Below are 21,427 nucleotides of genomic sequence, written 5' to 3'. Positions count from 1 at the left end.
GCGTTTAAACCGCGCTCATTACACGAACTTTTAAAGCTGTTTGTCTTTAGGTTTCCTACGCCATCTTGTTTACCTGAAGTGAGACTGGGTAATTCTGACTCTAAAGGAGACACGGACACTAGAGGAAAGGTGTGTTTCAGCTGTGTAAGGTTCTGGTGGGGACTGTGTGGACGACGGTGTGGTCTCTGTTAGGAGACCCTGTGAGTTAGGCCCTGTGCTGACTACAGTGCTATTTCATTGTAACATCAGAGTGCGGCTGTCTATATTATTGCTGAAGAAACTGAAACTCGGGTAGAAGGTGGCAGGCAGAGCTTCCAACTGGCATTGAGTATCTCAGTGTCCCCTCTTTACGTAACTCACTGTGGTGTTCTGTTCCTCCCTCCTGTCCTGAGTCCAGAGGGATATCCTGTCCCACTCTCAATCATGGTCCAAGGTTACTGGGCATTGAATCTACCCTGAGAGTTCACGTTATAAAACCTCCCCTCTCTTCCCCCAAACCATCAATCTTCGGCACAATCCACTTCCCACAGCACCTTACCAATCTCTAAAGCTGTGGTTTATCGCAAGGTGGAAACAGGAGACAGTCTCCTGTATCCTCAGAGTGTAGTTAGTCATTGTCTCACTTGGCAGGAGGAAAAGCGCCAGGGCAACTAGCAAGGAAATCAAGGTCAGGCCACACCTCCTCATTCACGTTTTTATTGCTATGTGTTCCCAATACAACAAACAGCATCAGTAGTGTACACCTTGATAAAAAGGAACTTTCAGCTTAGTAGAAAAGAAAGCATATAGGTAAAAAGTGGAAGGAATATGTACATCTTATGGGAGGTGTATGTGTGTGACCGTCTTCGGATTCCCTGTGGACCGGATGTGTGTACACCCAAGTAAACTAGAGAGAATTTTGTCCTAGTGAAGTTTTCAAGAAAAAGAGATCTTTTATAAGGCTCAAGGATTGTTAACGCTCAGGAAGCCACCTAACTTGACAATTAAAAATTCTTTCACGGAGTAGCAGCAATTCTTTCGAGGTATCGAGTCATAGCTTAGACTGTTCATTTATATAATGGCTACGAGGCAAAGAACCTCGCTCAGGCTGTGCTTTCAAGGGATAACGCATCTCAACTTCAGTCTGCCAATCTCTAGACCTGTTTCGAAAATGACTTCAAAAGCATGCTCCTAACACTTTTGTCTTTAAGCACACTTTAGGAAGTGCCTATATTTAAAATAGGTTTTGTTTGAGACATGATCTTGCTACATAGACCAGGCTGGCTGCACACTCACAGCAAGCCTCCTGCCTCAACTTCTGAATGCTAGGATGACATGTGTGCATGCACCTGGCTTTGGAACATGTTTCTAATGCACTAGTTAATCAAACAGCTAGCTGAATTCCTGATGGTTTTATGTGTCCTTGAAGGGGAACAAATGACCAACTCTGCATCAGCTCCTTAAAAAAATGCAAATATCAAACACAAGAAATGCCTGTGATCCTGGCTTCTTGAATGGTGGTAGCAGCTGGGTCACAAGTTCAAGGCCTGCCCAGGTAACTTAGGAATATTTAGATTGTATTGAATACAAAAGGGGCTAGGGATACAGCACAGTGATGGAGAGCTTGCTCAGCATCTCTGAGGCCCTGGGTTCAATCAAATACTTCCAATTACATAAGGATCTGTTCAATTTTAGTTCTTTGAGTTGGTTGTGTGCTTGGTTTAAATTTGTCCTTTCTGCATAAAATGCAGCACACACCTAATTATGTCTCTCTAGTTTACTAAAATGTCATTGATATTAGTGTAAATATTAAAGACATAAAAAGACTATCAAGAAAAAAATCAACTCTTAAAATAAATATCTTCAGATCTGTATCCTATATACAACTATTGTACATCCACTCCCTGGAGGGAGCATTTCTGGTATTGTTGAGCATGTTGGTCTCTGACAGAACTACCAGCACGGCACTGCAGTCAGATGCACCATGGCTGTGAACATTTAGCTATGAACCATGCAGAAAAATAAATATCTCAACCATGACAAAGACACTTCGTTGAGCCTGCCTTCAACGCACTAATGTACTCAAGTGTCAGTTCTAGCCTGGTGCCACTTTTCTCAGCTGGGAGAAAACACGCACAACACCTTTGTGATTATCAAGTACAACCGTTAGCACAAGAACAGGACATCGCTGAGGTGCGCACTGTCGCAAGGACGCCCTTTGATACGATGGCAAGAAGGCTGGGGTTTGTCTTATACAAGCTCATCCACTGCACGGTGTGTGCATAGACAAATGAAGATGCCAGGCCTGCTCCTTCTGCGGTAAGGACGGAAGGCAGTAGATGTAGTGAGGCACCAGTACCCCCGCAGTGTCAACAGACAACACATGGCCAGCCCTCTTGATATGGTCAGTAGCTGCGATCCCAACTTCTTCATAATATGCTGCTTTGAAATCAACTCATGGAATGTCTCATAAGGCAATACTCAATGACAGGCACCCTAGAACTTCCAGAAATGTAAGATAGTAAACAATCGTTGGAGAACATCTTTCTTAAAATAATACTGATTTCTGCAATGTACAGTATTTACACAACAGTTGCAAATTTGCTCATACAGTATTTCTAATATAGATAAATAGGAATGCAAGTTTAAGAATTGTTTCCAAATTTTTTTTGACGCGTAAACCATTGGCATCTGTTTGTATGATTTTTACTGTGACTTTTTAAAAACAAACAAAAATCAGCTGATATGCACAATTGGTGGCGTGCTCTTTTCTTCCTTAGAAAACAGCCAACACGTTTACCCATGTTCCATCCCTTTTCTGTGTTTGAGAGAAGCGTTCCAGGCTGGCCCAGAACTGGCAGCTGTCCTTCTGCCTTAGTTTCCCCAATGCTGGGATTCCAGGCAGGTGCCGCTGCAGCTGGGTTCTTTCTTTCTGAAAACAGTCTTTGGTGCTTTTGTTTTCCCCAATGGATTCTGGTAAACAAGTGGATATGGACCAGGAGATGGATGGAAGCAACTAAAAAGTGAGCCAGCACTTCCTGTCCTTCCATTTGCTGAGGACGAGAGTAAACCTTGTGTGGAGGGTCCTGCTTTTATTTAAACAAGCTGTATGCACCATGCAAGGAGGGAGGCTGCTCAGGTCTCCCTTTGATCTCTATCCCCATAGGTCTGCTTTCTCAGCTCTCTGAGGTGGCTGACCTGACTGGATGTCTCTTGCTAATATTCTTTCCATCTTTCTTTGGGGTTCTTGTCTGGGTAGAAGCACCTATTGAATCACTGATAGCAGGGGAGGGGGCAGCAGCCACGGATGAGGCAGAATGAAAGCCACCAGTTTTCATGGATGAGGAGGGTGGTACTGAGACCAGTGTCTTTCTTCCAGCCTGCTGTGTTTTCTTCTGGGGGAAGTTAGCACTAGGTTGGCTGCTGGCTCTGAATGCAGCATCAGTATTTGGATTTGCCAGGGAAGAGATGCTACTCAAGGATTTCTTCTCGGCACGGGTCCCTGAGTAGTAAGGGAGAAAGGGTGTAGGCATCACTAGAGACCTCGGAAGGTCACTAGGACCAAAGAGAGCATCACTGTGGATTTCAGCAGCTTCTTGAAGGTATGGTGGCGGCAGGGTACCACTGCGCTTGCTACATGACTCACAGCATAGCTTGTTATACCCTGGTATGGAGCAGTATCGGGCTAGCACCTCCATTTGGCAGAATATGGACTTGTCGCCCAAACATGGCTCATCTGCAAAAGAGTAAGGAAAAATTTCACATGCTTATTTTTACAAGGTTGAAAGAAATGACAATTATTTGAAAACTACAAATTCCAGTGATATCTGAAATCAACACACGAGCTGAGGACCCTAAGAGACATACATAGATCTAATCTACATGGGAAGTAGAAAAAGACAAGATCTCCTGAGGAAATTGGGAGCGTGGGGATCATGGGGGAGGATAGAAAGGGAGGGGAGAAGAGGAAAGGGGAGTGGAGAAAAATGTAAACAATATGATTGATTCACTATAATAAGTAGTTTCATTTTGTTTACACTTTTTAAAAGGCAGGACCTCACTGCATTGTCCAGGTTAGCCCTCACACGTCATCGCCCGGGTTAGCCTCCACAGGGTTGTGATTATAAGCATGTCCCACTACACCTGGCTGAACAAGGCACCCTGTGTCCACCAAGCATTTGGCATGGTTGTTATTGTACTATCTCCAAAAGAACTTATCAGAGCGCTAAAGGGAATTTTGTCTTCAAGATGAAATTGAGACATGTATGTGATTGTAGAAGGATTTATTCTGAAGTTAACAGGAACACCATTTTTAGTTGTATAGTTGAAGTTTGCCTTCCTAATAAGTTTCTTCTGCAATAATTTTAAATTCACAATTAAAGTAAATATTAAACACCCCTAGTGTAACTGATTAAGCCTTTAAAAAGTTTTACCAAAGGGGGAAAAATGACCACTTTGATTAGAACACAATTCTCTGGCTTGAAGACAAGTTTCATGCCTACTACTGGACATTCTAAGGCTTATTTTAAAACAAAACATTTCTATAAAATGTGCCAACTTTATTCTAAGTCATGTGTTTATATTTAATTTCATAAGAGTTGACAGCATTTTATGTTTATAGATTAGAACCAGGATGTTTGTAGACACAAATGTGTCCCTGTACCCATTTAATAAGCAAAGAATTATGGCACCATCATCACTCAAAAATCACTGCATATTCTATTATATAATATATATACAATATATAAGAATATACTTCAAGGTAAGGAATCTGCCACGTAACTCCAACACTGAGATGGCCCTTGTGGTGGTTGTTTTTCAGAGGGTCAGTCAATGATGCCAGCTGTAGGCTAAGCTCCCCATTTCATGTGCCATTCCACGTCCTCATCCCAAATTGTAGAATGAATCATACAGTCAAGGCATCTACAGACCTACTGTGTTATTTGGAATTTGAATACTTGACACTTGCTGAGGTCAGAAGCTAGGCAATGTTATTAGCGACTGAGGATTTGTGTGATTTTTAATATCAACTCTTCACTTGAGAACTGTGTTTTCTGCATGTCTATCTAAAACAAACAAACTGCTTTAGACATTGTGACGAAGGCTGTCGACATTTATATTCTCTTTCTCCATCATACTAACCATGTTAGCCAGCTGCTGATTCGGGGGAGCACTCAGAACCATCCTCTGCACATTAGAGAAGCCTCGGATGAGAGACTCATCTAGAAGGGAGCGTGACTGATAGCCCAATTCTCATTAGGGCCAGAATATACTTCTATATGGATGAGGGAAAGATACTGAGGACTAACAAGTTTTTCTAGACAGGAAGGCCTTAAAGGCAAATGAGAATTATAACCAAATATAATCAGACAACAAAATCAATCATTAAAGGAAGCTTTCCAGTCTGTTCACGCCACTGTCCAGTGCTAAGAACTCTAGGCAAAGAGATTTATTTATATCAGACCCTGAAAGTCATCAGATTTGAGACCGTAGATTGAGCCTGAGGATGCTCCTTACCTGTTTGACTGAAATTACATAGAAACCTTAAACTTGGCTTTAGACCTAGAACTCAGGAAGTAAGCTCTGTAAAGGAACAGGGGTACGCTACCTACCACAGTTACGCGGTCTCCTCAGCACACTAATTTTATAGTATCTCTACCCATGACCACAAAACAGAACAAGTAAATATATTTTACTTTCCAAACACAACTGGCTGGTCACTCAGACAAATGCTTGACTTTAGCATAGGTACACGAGGTCTATTTTGAAGTCACCCTTTATTTTATTTATTTATTTTTTTTACATTCCCTAATTCCCCTGAATTTTCTCTTGCATGAGATACACATGCCACTAAACTTGTTTGCTTTTCTCATATCAGTTTGTCTTTTTTTTCAGAGTTAGATATTTTATTTTTATTTTTTTGTTTGTTTATTTATTTATTAAAGATTTCTGCCTCCCATTTCCCTCCCCCTCCCCCGATCAAGTCCCCCTCATCAGCCCGAAGAGCAATCAGGGTTTCCTGCCCTGTGGGAAGTCCAAGGACCACCCACCTCCATCCAGGTCTAGTAAGGTGAGCATCCAAACTGCCTAGGCTCCCACAAAGCCAGTACGTGCAGTAGGATCAAAACCCACTGAGGACTACTGAGAACTGAAGTCACCCTTTAAATGTAGGGGCAATTATTAGATAGGTCATTAGGTTTGAGTTCTATATATCTAAATAATTTTAGCAAAGTATCTCAAAGCCTGCTGTAATAATTCTAACCATATTCCACATCATTATAAAGGAAAGGAATAGATAAAAATAAGTTATCCTCAACAGAAACCCACATTGAAAGGAGACGCATATATCTGACTCGGCCACACCCACTATCACCAATGTTCTTGTAATTCATGGATGCTTTCCCCCCTATTTCAAACAATATTCTCAGACTTATTTCCAAAGGTGTTTCTGTTGATTATTTCCAAAGGTGTTTCTGTTGATTATTTCTTGATAAACAAATGGAAAGTCCAGACCATACCCTAAACGGAAACTCTGCTTCCTAAGGTTTGGCAGCATCATAATGGTAAGGCTGATTAGCGACTCACTCACCATTACATGGAGGCAGCTGGCAGGGTCTGACGGACTCGGGCTTTTCACCATCACAGTGGTCTCCAGCCCTACAGAGAACCTGTCTCACCTCTGTTCCTTCTCCACAGGTTACTGAGCACTGCAGAGACAAAGGCTGAGATTATAGACACTGGTTCTGCCGAGACCAGGGATGCATGCTCGCTCTCTCTCTCTTTCTTTCACACACACCCACTCACACACACACACACACACACACACACACAGCAACTCTGGAATTCCATCTCTATGGACAAGCAGCCTTCTCCAACTCTCCAACAGAGGTGCTGCATAAAGGTCCTAAGATAACCCTGGGTTTATACATTGGCTCCCTTGCCGGGTCCTGCTGTACAGCCTTAACTCCTTTATTTTTCTTAAAGAGAGCAGAATTTACTGAAAAGTATTCCCAAACTAAGCCGAGAAACTTCTGTACTGTTGAGTTAGGTAGGGCTGGAAGAAGCTTAGTTCTGGGTCTCTAAGGGGGAATGGCAGTACTTCTCTATCTTATTATGCATGGATGACTCGTCCTTGACCATTCTTCACTTGTTGGGCATGATCTCCACTTCTCCCGTGCCTGCTTTTTGATGCTCCATCTTTCTATAAGTCTTCTTATTTGACTCATTAAAAATATTCAAATACCATTTGAGCCCAGGCTACAGCTACGTGCTGGAGAAGCAAGACACATTGTCACTGGATTGTGGGCAAGAAAAGACTAAGACAGGACTCACAATGCTCTTTCCTGAGCAGCAGTCTAGAGCTAATCTGGTCCTTTAGAGTCAGAGGAGGACCTGCCAGAAGGGACCACAGACAGGGAGGAGTCTGGATGGCGGTGATGAGGGAGGGAGATGATGCTGCTGGACCAGAGACAGGGAGGCATTTGGATGGCAGTGATGAGGGGGGAGACACTGCTAGACCAGAGACAGGGAAGAACAAGTCCATGAAAGGAGAAGGCTTAAACAGCATGATTTGGAAAATAGAAAATTTACTTTATCAGCTAGAAAGAAGATGTGGGGGGGTACTAATGTTGCAGGGCCTTGGGTTCTGTAGTGGACTGGACCTTCTGTAGAAAAAAGAGAAGTCGGCGATGACCTCAGACTATTCAGGGGCCTCTCAGATGCATCCATGTCGCAAAATACCTAAACATGGTTTGTTCCTGCCACCCATTCTTAACCACAAATACTGTCTTAAATTAACATGGTTGGTGGTTTCTCTATTCACACACTACATACTAACAAGTGACTCACCTCATTCCAGGGCCCTGTTTTCCACTGGGCTGGGCAGGGGACTCTGTTACAGGGCCGGCGGCTCTCGGGACGCTCCCCCAAGCAGTACTTGCTGTGCACAGAGCGGTTGGTACCATCATGGAGTGGCTGCAGGCAGCGCACAGTGCGGAGCTGGTAGCCTGAGCTGCCGCAGCTTTTGCTGCAGTGTTCCCATTCCTCTGCTGCCCAGCTGTGGGAGCAAGAGGGAGCAGTGAGGTACACTGAGCATCTCCGCGGGGCAATGCCTAGGACCTCCCGTCTTCTGAACGAATGCACCTTATAGGGAAATGATTTTCTGACCCAACTCTTCGCTTTTGAACAACAAAAGGATTTGTCTGTTACACTCTTATTCATGAAATAGCATACTAACTAACCGTTCCAATGTTCTAACTTTCAGTATTATTGAACCTTCGTGGGCCTGAGAGAAAGGCCATACATGCAGGCTTTGATAGAAAGTACCTCCTTGAATATACTTCATAAAATTTTCTCAGTAATTTTCAAAATTACTTCCCGTGGAACATTCCCAAATTCCAATGTCGCTGTCAGTGTCTTAACACTGAGAGTCAGCTGTAATTTCAGCGTGGTCATGCGGCATCTCTCTACTTAGATACAATTGATATGTATCTAAGTCTATCTGTACAGACCTCCAGACCTCTGTGGTTAGCTAGTGGCTAGCTCCACCCTCTGATCTTCAGGCAAGCTTTATTTGTACAAACAAGATATCACCACAGTGTGTCTCAAGTATATGCACACTGATTAACCAGATGGAAGAGAGAAAAGACTGAAAGAGAACTCCCAGGATGCACAAGATAAAAAATACATATATATGGCACCTGACGTAGGGAGCAAGGTGGTAGTGGGTACAGAAGAGAAGTGGAGATGACAATGGAGAAACTGTCTGGCTGATCTACCAAGAAGCAGAATCAGTGTAGTCAACAACAGTGGGGTGTGTATTTCAAAACTGATGACTTTTACAAGTGTATACCACTTAGAAAAACCAAGTACTTAGTATCTAAGTGTGCATTAATTACCTTGATTTTAACATTATCAAAATATACATAAATGTGATATTTGCCATGGAATTAGCTCCACAACTACACAGTACAATAAAAAAGATGTTCATGCTGGTCCCTTTCATCATTGGGAAATTTCCTTCTGCTGAGAACAAGGTTCTAAGAACTTAGAAGGATAAGCAAAAATATGTCCTTTAGCACTAAGAGTGAAAACAACCCCAAACTTTTCAACGGCAATACTAAAATCCAGCCAACAATGCAACAGATTTTAGATTCTGGGGGAAAACAGAATCATATATGAGTGTCTCTAAGAGGTCAGAGGTGAGAGCAATGGCAATACCTTTTTCTAACTATATACTTGAACCTCTTAGATGCTTTTCCCAAGTTTCTAAATTTAAATCTATTTAATTTTTTGTTATACTTTTTTTTATGTTCCTAAAAAACTAGTACCTCTTAAAATGGATGAATGAACCAGGAGATAAGATGTCACTAACTCAGGAAAAAAGGGGACTCCAGGAGGAAGGTAAATGTGAGTCAGGCTGAGGCAGCACTCTATAACTAGGCAAAAGGGTGCCTGAATGCTTAATATTTAGATGTGAATGGTTTTCAAGACCAGAAACAGTTTCACAAGAAAGGAAGCTACTTTCTGATTTTGCAATACGACCCACCTGTTTAAATATATGTAACAATCAGCCCCAGATATCACTATCAGTAAAATAAGTCCATATTGTTAGAACCAAGAAAGAAAAGTTAAGTGTGGTCTGGAAAGGCTGTCAAAGAAGGTAGATCTTTAGAAGAAACTCAGTATTTAATATATAACCTGTCATTCCCCCCAAAAGTCAATAGGTATAAGGTAAAACTTAGATGAAAACAACTAGTTATCAGATATCAAAAGAAATTAAATAGCTGAAGATATATTTGCATTGCATGAGTAGAAACATAGGTAGAGGCAAGGGACCGCAGCTTTATACACTCCTTGTGATAAGACCTACTACTTAAACAGGTAAATGTAAGAGTTTCGAATGAATTGAAACTCCCAGGACATTCCCCGGCCAGCTGTGGCAGCAGGGTCACGTGACTAAGTGCTTACAGTGGGTGTGTGCACTCCTGAATGTTGCACATCCGTCGGATGGGCTTGGGCTTCTTATTGACCTCACAGAAGCTGCGATGCACCATTTTATTGTCGCTTTTCCTTCGGCATCCGTACTTTGTATACTGGAAACCTGGGACAGGAAGTAAGTTTTGTTTAGCCACTTACTAAAGCCACACATTGATTCACACAGCCCTTTAGAAAACATCTGAGCGCACACACTGGGCCAGGGACTGCAAGTGTTGTCATTTAAGAGAGAATGAAAATGAATTTGAAATGAAAAAGCCCATTTTCTCGGAACGTAACCTTCAGTAAATACTAAAACGTCTGAAGCAGCACCTGTGTACTTATGAGTGAAGATGGAATGTTCAGAGTGTAGCATGAGGGACGGGTATAAAAACCACTGGGGGACCAAAACTGAGTGGAGGCCTTTACACAGCTCAGTGATGACCCTTCTGCAGGGGCCATGAGCTTAGCTGATGGGAAGTCTTCCAGACCAACGCCTCTTTGAGCAGAACAATGCAGCTCAAACTGTGTTGGATAAAGGGGATGACATGCCATCTGTGTCACATGCAGGGAAGAACGTGGCACAGGTTAGATGTTTCTGGGGGTGAAAGGTGGGGGGTGGAGAACATGTTGTGTGTGAAGAGGAAGGAGGTAAGACAGCATCAGATCTGCAAAGCCATGAGCCCAGACAGCATTGGGCCTGAAGGTCATAGCGAGTGGTTGGCCAAAGAAGGTCTCCCAGCATTCATTATTTTGATATTTATGAAACAAACAAGCCCAGAGACAACAGAAACCTTTTACAAATTGAAAACTTTGAAACCTCGCTAAAAGGTTGTAAGGAAGCCAAATAGCTATACGCACTAAGATTAAGCATCACATTTATTATCCAAATCATAGTTTGCCACATGTGCATTTTTTCCAAGTTGCAGACCTCTGGATCCTTCATTCCTAATCTGTTCACATCACTACAAAAATAATTCTTAAAATATAATATGTAGACGATATTCTAAATCTGCCATTATCCTTGTCATGTTCCTTCTCAAGGATGCTTTCCAGTCAGGCATCACATACTTCATTTAACCTCCAAGTCTCCGCAGCTTCCACCAGCAGAAATAATTGCCCAGACTCCATCTTTATGGGATTTACTATTCTTGAAACATATATGCCAGCTGTTTTTGTACAATGCCATTACAATAGGCTTTGTTTAATGGTCCCTAATGATGAAGCTCAGCTTATTAACGTTCTGCAAGAACACTACTTGAATGGCTTCATGTCTTCAGGGCTACTTGTCAGCCAACTGAAGGATTTTAACTGGAAGAACATTATAAGTCTACCTATTCATTAACTTAAAAATGTTATCATGTAAATAGAGAAGAAAATCAAAGTGAGTAGGGGAATCGCAATAATGCTTTCTCCGAAACAGTGAAGGAAGCCTGGTGAGGTAGGACAAATGCCATGAATATTAAAATGGCACCGATAACCCTGAGAACCATGTAGATGTCGGGCACACCAAGAAGGCAAACTCCAAATCAAATCAGCATCTATTTTGCAATGATGCAAGAAGTGACATTCATAAAAGGTTCTTTCCAGAAATACTGTAGAAATATAGTCTGGAGTTTTAATTAAAAACTGATTTGCCTAGAGTTACATACCATGGATATTTTTCTCTTCATTATCCAGTATTTATATAGTGATTATTGTAACAATTCTGCCATTGCCTGTGTAATACCAGAGTATCTGTTGTGTAGAGCTAGACAAATAGATAATGGGAGGAACTGGTGAAAATGTGGTCCATCTCCTGGATCTGTTCTGGGGAAACGAGAGAAGCCCTGGCATGTAGCAAGGCAGTATGCTGGTCAGTCAACCTGGTCTTCCTATGTTATTGGAAAATCACTTACTGTCCCTGTGTTTCAATTTCACCATCAGTGTAATAGAGATATGGTGTGGGAGGTTCTATTGTCTGTGTGCTTTGAGCCTATGGCAGGGAAGAACAGAACTAGATGGGGAAAGCTAGGCTGTATGCTGGGAGGAGGAAGGTGGAGTCAGAGAGATGCCATGGAGCTGCTGGAGATAGATGCTAGGAACTTTATCCAGTAAGCCACAGCCACATGGCGATACACAGATTAATGGAGATGGTTTAAGTTAATATGTAAAAATTAGCCAATAAGAAGCTAGAGCTAATGGGCCAAGCAGTGATTTAATTAATACAGTTTCTGTGTGATTATTTTGGGGCTACGCGGCCAGGAACCAACAAGCGAGCCCTCCTGTAATAGAGATAAATATAATACCGACATCACAGAGCCATTGGGAATATTGACACAAGGATATACGAAGCTTTCAGTGTGGCAGCTAGCCTCTAAAACACAGCGTGGCTAGATGTATAGTTAGATGGGATTCACTGCTCAAGCAGAAAAGGCATGCGTTCACACGGGGAGTGAAAGGGAGAAGACAGGCAACAGCCAGCATAAACTGGACTGGGGGCAGTTTCAGATATTGGGAAAAGCGATTAAGGCATTACTGTGTTGAACACAAGACATAAAGGACCCGAGAGAAAAGAGCAGGGGGATGTTATGGTCCGCTATTGTTTTAATCACTTCCTTTGCAAAGTCCGAGAAATAACTAAAAACTTCGTATTTAGAGTTTGGTTGTTTTGGAATTTCTCCAACTGCAGCTTCTAATTAGAGTAAGCAGGACTGGCTTTTTTATGATTTACATACCTATTGACATTAAATTTACTGGTTATATGCGAAAAATAAAAAAAGACATGAAAGTAAGAGAATAAGATGGGATGAGGAAAAGTGACACAGGAGAGGCTGCGCGCGTCTGTGTGTGCGTGCGCATGTATGCGTGTGTGCACGTGTGCGTGTGATCAAAATGCACGGTATACGTATGTGTATGAAGCACCGTAACTAAACACATTATTAGATATTCCAATATACGGTGATAAACTGTTCTAAACGTGTATGCGGTTGTTACCTCCACCACAGGGTTTGGAGCACTGAGACCAGCTCTTCAGCGCCCACTCAAAGGTATCCAGCTCCTCCTGGATGACATTGTTGCTGTTGATGGTCGGTACAGAATCTTCATGGATGATGTACTTATACGTCAGGCTGGAGCGTGTGTCATTCTCCTGAGGTATGATCTAATACAGACATGGGAGAGAGATGCAGTTAATATATAAGCAACTAGAGGCTGAACTTACGCATTTCAGGATGCCGATATTTTCAAACCTGGCAAATGTTTAGGGTAGTTCTTAGAATGTTTTTGTTTCCATCGAGTCAAGTGGTAGTCTGCAATGTTAGGCCAAACCTTTGAATATCATAATATAAAATGTGTCGAGGAGTAAAGGTTGATACTATAAAAAACTGTTATTTTCGATAGGTCACCTTAAATTAAACCATCTCTTTAGTGTATTTTAAAGTTCTTCATAATAAAAATGCTTTGTTATAATGACCATGTTCCCCCTAGGGGAGAAATATTTTTGGAAAAATATAGAGAAAATAAAAACCATCTATATATAACTCTATAGAATAAGAGAAAACCAGAGTAACTTTTATTATTCTGGATATAGCATCATGTGCATCTGTGTGAACATAAACAGGACAGATCAACAGATGTTTGTATGCAGCGGAATTAATGAACCTTTATGGAAAGTTCTAATTTTCTTTTTTTAAAAAAATATTTATTTATTTATTATGTATGCAGTATTCTGTCTGCCTGCAGGCCAGAAGAGGGCACCAGACCTCATTACAGATGGTTGTGAGCCACCATGTGGTTGCTGGGAATTGAACTCAGGACCTTTGGAAGAGCAGGCAATGCTCTTTAACCACTAAGCCATCTCCCCAGCTCTGAAACTTCTAATTTTCCTGAGAATACTAGAGACTTCTGGGTCTTTTAGCTTTTAACTACTCCATTTATCATGACATAGAATATGTCTTCTACTAACTGGATGAGAAAAAGACCATTTTAAGTATAGATTTCCCTAATTTAGGATTTGCTTGTTCTTGGCCCATTGTCCATTAATCATATGCTTGTTAGGCATTCTCTCCGCCTTTTAAAATCAGTACATTTTTTTCTTTAGGTCATTTTCATGGTTTCAACATGTCCAAAGCTGAGTACTAACAGTTCGTGACTTCCACCTTGGTTGCACTGACTCCGTTTCTCCGCTTACTCCTGGGGAATTCCATGCCAGGTACTATGAACATTTAGTCAGCTTGTGGGGAGGCTCAGGTGGGGAGGGAAGAAGGCCTGTCAGCGGCTGCTCCACTAGCTTGGCATCGTATACCGAGGCCTTTCAACCACAGCAGCCTGGGCCAGAGAGTAAGAGCAGCCCTACCAGACAAGCTTCAAGATGGCGGTAGTACCGCCACCAGCTACCTCATGACAGTCACTCTATCACATGTGGTCATGTGACCAGCTTCAGCTACACCATCCACAGACACAATAGGATATGATTTTGTTACCTACTTACTGTGTTTCAGGGAATTTGTCATGTAGTAACAGATAACTAATATTGACAAGTAGGCTCAAACATATATGAAATTGATTACATGAAACCTTTTGAAAATAAGAGAAATGTTATACTGAGCAAAACATTCTTCCATAACATCTAGATATTAATCCATTAGAAAAGCACACCCTTCTGAGTAAAGCTGAGCAGAGGAAAACATAAAGTTGGGTCTTGGGAAATATTTCTAATCAAGTGACCTTAACAAGTCCTGTGAAATACAAAATGTACTCTTAAATTCAAGACTAACAGAGGACGTTAGATCTGAAGGACATCTTAAGAAACAATATCCATAAGGGAGAAAACAAAAACCAAGTGGAGAAATTTGATTTAGTATAATAGAAACTTAGAAATTTGATTCAGATGAATATAGCGTTTTAATAAGGCATCCAGCAACACATTTCAAAACAAGTAGATGCTTTCTGCGTTCTGCCATGAGAGCCATCAAGTTCCCTCAAGAGACCGTTTCTGCTGGAATGTGCTGGACACCATGGCAGATGACAGTGTTCCCGGAAAGCAAAGGGTATGCCTTATGTCCTGACAGGGACTGGAATCTAGACCTTTGCCCAGAAGTCGAGGGTGAGTCAAGACTTCCAGCAATGCTCTGTTGATCATACCAAGGTCAGAGGTTGGAACTTGCAGGGCCCGAAGAGGAGAGAGCTGCAAGAAAGGGCAGTTAAATAGCTTTCGGGTCCTGACCAGAGGCTGCTCTGTGCATTGTCAGTTAGAGATGCCATGTGCTCTCAAGAAGCTAGGGCTGGGAATCAGAGAGTTTTCCAGCAGAGTGAAGAGGGCTCAGTACCACTTGAGAGATTCATGTTGTGAGCATAAGGTTGAATAGAAACAGACCAGTCCTAGTGAAGAGGAACAAAGAGGCTTCAAATGCTCCAGGACTTAACTGCCTCTGGACCAAAGCCAAGGAACCATTCATACAAGTGTCTTATGTAAAGTAAAGAAAACAAAAGCAGGGGACTGTGACACATCAGGGAGGAAATGAAGCTTCCAGCAGAAGCAGGCAGCTTGGAGGTCTAGAATTTACAGGACATGTTGGATATACCGAGCAAACATATAAGAAGACACAAAACCAAGCGAAATACCACCACATGGAAATATTAGCAACGAAAGTACTGGACAGGATACAGATTATATTGGAGAGTCAGACTTTAAACAGCCCAGGGATAATTATTCATATTTCAAATATTATAAAAGATTAAAGTGGTTTGGAAATGAATCTCATGAACACAGATAGAGTAGAGAGGTCTTAAAGATACAATGGGAAATTTACTCAAATGTGATATGAAACACTTTACTATTTACAGAGTGAACCCCAAGTAGGAGCAGTACAAAGCTCACTGAGTACACCATAGTAAAACTGCCCAACAGTGAACATAAAGAGAAAATCCTTCATTTCCCAGGTAATATGACAAACTCAAAGCTCCCTTTGTGTGTTGGGGTGAATGAGGAGAGTCAGAATCACAAAGGAACAGAGGCAACAGCTCTAGCCACAGCTCCTTGGCAAGGAAGGAGAGTTAGGAAAAGATCCAGAAGCTAAACTTGAGTGTCCTGGCATAAAGAGTCAAGCCCAGGGTCCTAACCAGGGATCCTGGTGCTAAAGGGACTCCACAGTGTGAAAGGTCACCTATGGAAAAGCAGATCATTTCCCAACTCACGGAATCATCTTGAGTGGGAAACCACTGTTTAAGACTGAAGTATTCTGGGCATGGTAACAATGGGAAATCACATGTCAGGCAGCCTGGACAATCTGCTACAGCCTAGGGATGGGAGAGAGCTGCTGGAATCCATCAGGAAAAGAGATGGCTACACTGGGAAGTCCATCCATCCATAGCAAAATGGCTATCATCAAGATAAAAGAGGATATGGAAAAAGAGGAACTTTCTATACCACTGGTTGCCATGTAAACTAGAGCAGCCACTATGGAGGTTTCTCAAAAACATATTGAGCTACTGTATGACCCGGCTATACCACACTTGTGTATCTACTAGAAGGAAACTGAACGTACTACGAGGTACCTGCATATCCATGTTTAGAGCAGCATTATTCATAATACGAAACCAACTTAGAAGCCCATCGACAGATGACCAGATAAAGAAACTGTGGTTTATATGAAATTGGGGTTTTATCCAGGCATTAAGAATGAACTTATGGCATCTGCAGCAAAATACATACAAGTGGTGAGCATGCTAAGTGAAAAACAGCCAGGCTCAGGAAGTCAAGTCTTGCACGCGTGCTTCTCATTTCTCACATGTAGGAAAGTTGTTATATGTATAAATGAATTGAAAGTGGAGGGGGAGTAGGATGGGAGGAAGGCCTCCAGAGGGAAGGGGGACAGGCGGTGTGTACTTGGAGGGGGGAAGTAAGTCAGACATTGCATGTTTAGTCTTAAAACAGGTGTGTAACTGTAAAGTGAAACCAGGAATCAGGCTAGAGTAGAAAGGGACCAACTGTAGAAAGAAGCGAAGACGGGTAATGGGGGCGTCTATGAGAATAGTACAATGATGTGGAAAATCATGACAAAACAGTAACATATATATATATATATATATATATATATATATATATATATATATATATATATATAATAGAATCCTTTTAAAAAGTAGCACAATATTCAGAGTTCTCATAGAAATGAGAAAATAAATAATGGAGTCTAGTAGACAAAGGTTCTGGCCACGAGGAAAACTCGCCTGCTCTTTACTAAGCCTTCAGTTGCGGACTTTCCCAGGGGAGCCTTCCTCTGGAGCGCTGACACTTTCGACAGTTTTTATATTTCTAACTGTTTTAAATGTATTTCACACACAACTTTCAGAAGTTCTGGAGATAGTTATTTCCTCACAAGTTTTGAACATTATCACTCATTTGTTTCCATCTTATCTTTCTATAATTCCGTGTACTTTATTAGGCCTTTTCTGTTCTGTTCAGGACCACATAGAAGCTGCCTGCTCCGTATATATTATGTTACAGCACCCCCTATTGGCTGCGTCTGCACATGACCCATGGCTATAAGGAATCTGCACTTTCCACAAGAGTTCTCAGCGCAGATTCCCAAGGGGCTGCTGAGTGAGTGTCCTAGGCAGGCAGACCCCTCCTCAGGGCTGTGACTGCATGTTCATACACCCATAAAATAAGCTCATGTGTGCATCCATTGCAGGTAGTCAGATCTTTCTCATTGATAAGCCCTCAGCTCCCTCTAGGTTCCTGCAGGCAATAAGGCAATAATTCTCCAATAGTTAACATAATTTGTTAGTATAGCATATATATATAACACAATGACTTCTTTATATCTATTTAGCATTGTAAAAACACCAATAGTTAACTGAATAAATAACAGATTTTCATGCCGCTGGCTTTTCTGATAGAATTCTGGTAAAATTTTCTGGTTTACATCTTAAACCACATCACCTGCTTTTATAGTTAGAAAACCTGCTGATATAGAATTCTCGATGTATTAGAGATTCATTGTATATTATAGATAACATGTTTATACAGTGAGTAAATATAAAGGCATCTCTAAATAAAAATTACAAAACTGGTAATGCCCTAATTTTATACTTCTTTTAGGTATCTTTCAAGAATGAGGAGGAAATATTGGCATTTTGGTAATTTGAATGCTACTGTGAAAACTCACTGATAATACGCTTATACCACAAAAACTGCCAAAGGAATTTCTCCATATAGAAGGTAAAGAATCGTGCATTAAAGGGGACATCAAAAATAGTAAGTTTGCAACTAAATATAAATTATTTGAATAAAATAGACTTATTAAGCTGTTATGAGAATGTTGCAAACAGAACAGGGATACATAAATAGAATTACAAAAAAACCAAGAGAATATTCAGTCATATATTTTAACTGAGCATGTTTTCAGGTAAGTTAAATTATAAAATGATAAACAAAAATCAAGTATATACATGTTGCATGGCACGTACCAGAACAATAACGGGGTCATGTAGGGGCCCATCCGTGTGGAGAGTTTCAATGTCATCTTCAATGTTGTAATCCCACTCTACACCAAGATCTATGAAGGTCCGCGACTTGGCTTCCTCCCCTTTGCCATTTAAAATGTAGTGACCCGTGGCTTGGTTCTTAATAGCTAAACAAAAGAAAATGAGTGAGGGCACACATTTATCCCATGGCAGTGGGGATGAGCCACAGCAGATTTCCCCACTGTTACTAAGAAAAACCAGTGACTCATCTGCCTTATTAGTATCAAGCAGTCAAAATGAACGTTAGTTCTTAGAGTTTCCTTACTCCCTTCATTAGGCATGTAAACCAATGAGAAGCATTGCTACTGTGTTAAATAGATAAAATGGTTAAAAGGGGAAAAAATAATGTTTGCAAATATTCCCATTTGGAAACATTGTCAAAGAGATTAGCCCACTCATTCTATACATTTTCTTGGAAGCTGGGACTCTGGATATAATAGATACCTTGTCAACACAAATTGTCGTCTCTCAAGATTGGTAAAATACTGATAGCCACCCTAAAGAGCTGAACTGAGTTCCAAGTCAATAGTTTCTCTGCTGGCAGTAAAATTCCCAGACTACTCTGCAGTTGCTACTGCTAGAAAAGGATGTTTATTATTGATAGAGTTCTTAATTCATTACAGATCTGTTGTTACAGTATGTAATACTTCTCTCATGGGAAAAACAATAGAATAAATGTACAGTTTGGAGGTGTCTATCAGTAAGTGAGAGAAGACATTTCATAATTCTCACATCACTGAAAAAATTTAGTTAAAACCATTTATTGCATATTTATTTCTCAAGCTTTTAAGATAACTATTCCAAGAATAATCTGAATTCTAGCATGAACAATAAGGAATTTAAAAACTAGGGGAAGAACTCTGAGCAAAGGCTTGTATGTTATGCCATCTGACAGGGAATGTAATTTAAGTAGCTCTTGAACTACCATAACAAAAAAGACTTTTAAGATGTCACATGTGAATAAAAAACCATTTGCTACAAAATTTCTCGGAGTTGCCCTAACTTTCGGTGCAGAAACAGGCACAGAGCTCAAGCTCCAGCACGAGCTGTGCTTGGAAACTGCTTCCACAGGCATTCGGTACTATTTTTCCCATAAGAGAAAAATAACAGAAATCATAATCAACCACACAAGTGCCAATCAAAAAGGGACAGTTTCCAGGTACTAGGGAAAATTAACATTGGAACAGCAAAATTCTCCTGTGGCAGATTTACAAAGAATTTGAAATTTATAAAAACTATTCAAAATCTATATGAAACTATAAAAACTATTCAAAAACTATCCATCAGTCATTTTCAACATATAAATGATAAATTTGTGGTTGGAGAGATGGACCAGTGGTTAAGACCTCTGGCTGCTCTTCCAGAGGTCCTGAATTCAATTCCCAGCAACCACATGGTGGCTCACAAACATCTATAATGAGAAAATGATAAATTTTTCTATTGCCTTCCCTTAATGGTACATGTTATTTTTTATCACCCCCTAATTCAGAGAAAAGAATGATTAATAAATACAAACTTGTAAAATTTTCTCAGGAGTTATGAACCAATCCCATTTCTACCAAAAACTGAAGTTTTAGTTTCAAATATTTGTTTTAATATAAAAATAGGAGAAATAATTAAACTTCATATACTATCCGACTAATGAACTTACATATAACCCTCATTCTTGCATGTATAGTATGTAGAGTGCACATACATACATATGCATATCCCCATGTGGAGTGTCTTTGACATTTCATGTTTATATACATGGAAAAGCAGCGCTGGCAGACAAAAGCACTTACCAAGAACATGAGGAGAAGCCTCGTCTTCTTGGACTAAGACATGTCTAGCCCCAGGGGGGATATCAAACATCTTAAGGTAGCCTTTGCATGTGCGGTGAAAAGTGGAGGAAGCAGAGAAAACAAAGGCGACACTATGGTTAGTCCGGCACTGCACCCTTCCGGCTCCCACGTGCAGAAGAGGGCATCCATAAACTACAAGGTGCATCTCAGAAACTACCTCTACAGCTCTGAAGCATCTTGCATGAGGAAAATTCACAGTTAGTGTTGACCTATGTGTTGCATCAACAGTTCAGGCAAACAGTTATGATTTCCTGAGTCGCCCTGTGTTACTCCAGTTTTTATAGCTACCTTTTAAAGTAGTAGTTTTAATAAAAGTTGTTACATGGTAACCTTGAGATATCCCTTCTGCCTAAATATTGCTATGAAAACCTATAGCACTACAAATAGCTAAGCTTCCATGTATTGAAATGCTGTTAATATTTATAATCCCACTTTAAAGAAATATTTATAGAGAAACTGAATGCAAGTGTGTATTATGTACTGCTCTACCCTCAATCTTCTAAGTCATGAATTATAAATTAGCCTTAGATAACTAATAATTACTAAAAAGTAAATTAATAGCCTTAAATTAACTATTGGAACTTTATATTCTTATAGGAAAAATCTTGATATAAGTTTAGGGCTTATGGTAATATTAAGTAGCACTTACAATCTTGTTCATGACTATAAATCAACAATAGAACAAACTGAGAGGCAGATATGTTATATCTCATGGCCAGTACCAGTAAATGAGTCATGTCCAGGTGAGGTGATACCTGTCTAGAACCTTGCATTTGTGAAGCTGAGGCAGGAGGATATTGAATTTGAAATTAGCTGTATGGGAAGATGCTGTCTCAAATAAAAACAAAGACAGGAAATTATGCAAGCTAAACTTTTAGTATGTTATGGAGCATCCAGTTCATGTAATAATCCAGGATTTGTGTCAAAAGAAATCCAGATAGAAATATATAATTACTGAAGTAATGAGGAAAAAATGTTATTTTATATATATAGCTAATATTTATCTATAAGTAGACGTACCCAACTCTTACCTAATATTAATTAGGGTCCTAAGTACATGTAGTAGTCATTTAGGATCAGGGTTTTCAGCACTTGAACCTAAGGCTCCGCTCAACACA

The 21,427-nt window shown here is 40.6% G+C and overlaps 1 protein-coding gene across 2 annotated transcripts in view; it reads right to left on the bottom strand.

Moving 5' to 3' along the window:
- Nucleotides 1-680: 680 nt before the first annotated feature.
- Nucleotides 681-21,427, bottom strand: part of Adamts3 (ADAM metallopeptidase with thrombospondin type 1 motif 3) — a 199,110-nt gene continuing 178,363 nt past the window's right edge. The window contains exons 16-22 of one of the 2 annotated variants that reach the window (XM_075943049.1): nt 20,250-20,330; nt 18,409-18,572; nt 12,931-13,096; nt 9,949-10,081; nt 7,828-8,035; nt 6,569-6,686; nt 681-3,715 (exon numbers count right to left, since the gene is read on the bottom strand). In XM_075943049.1, coding sequence (XP_075799164.1) covers nt 3,156-3,715; nt 6,569-6,686; nt 7,828-8,035; nt 9,949-10,081; nt 12,931-13,096; nt 18,409-18,572; nt 20,250-20,330 — 1,430 coding nt within the window. In that variant the 3' untranslated portion in view covers nt 681-3,155. The remainder of the gene's footprint in view (nt 3,716-6,568; nt 6,687-7,827; nt 8,036-9,948; nt 10,082-12,930; nt 13,097-18,408; nt 18,573-20,249; nt 20,331-21,427) is intronic. The other variant, XM_075943050.1, reaches the window with a different exon arrangement.

Source organism: Microtus pennsylvanicus, chromosome 12 (assembly GCF_037038515.1).
Source record: "Microtus pennsylvanicus isolate mMicPen1 chromosome 12, mMicPen1.hap1, whole genome shotgun sequence".
Taxonomy (NCBI): domain Eukaryota; kingdom Metazoa; phylum Chordata; class Mammalia; order Rodentia; family Cricetidae; genus Microtus; species Microtus pennsylvanicus.
Note: the sequence above shows the minus strand (reverse complement) of the source record. Positions and strands in the feature narration are given on the sequence as shown.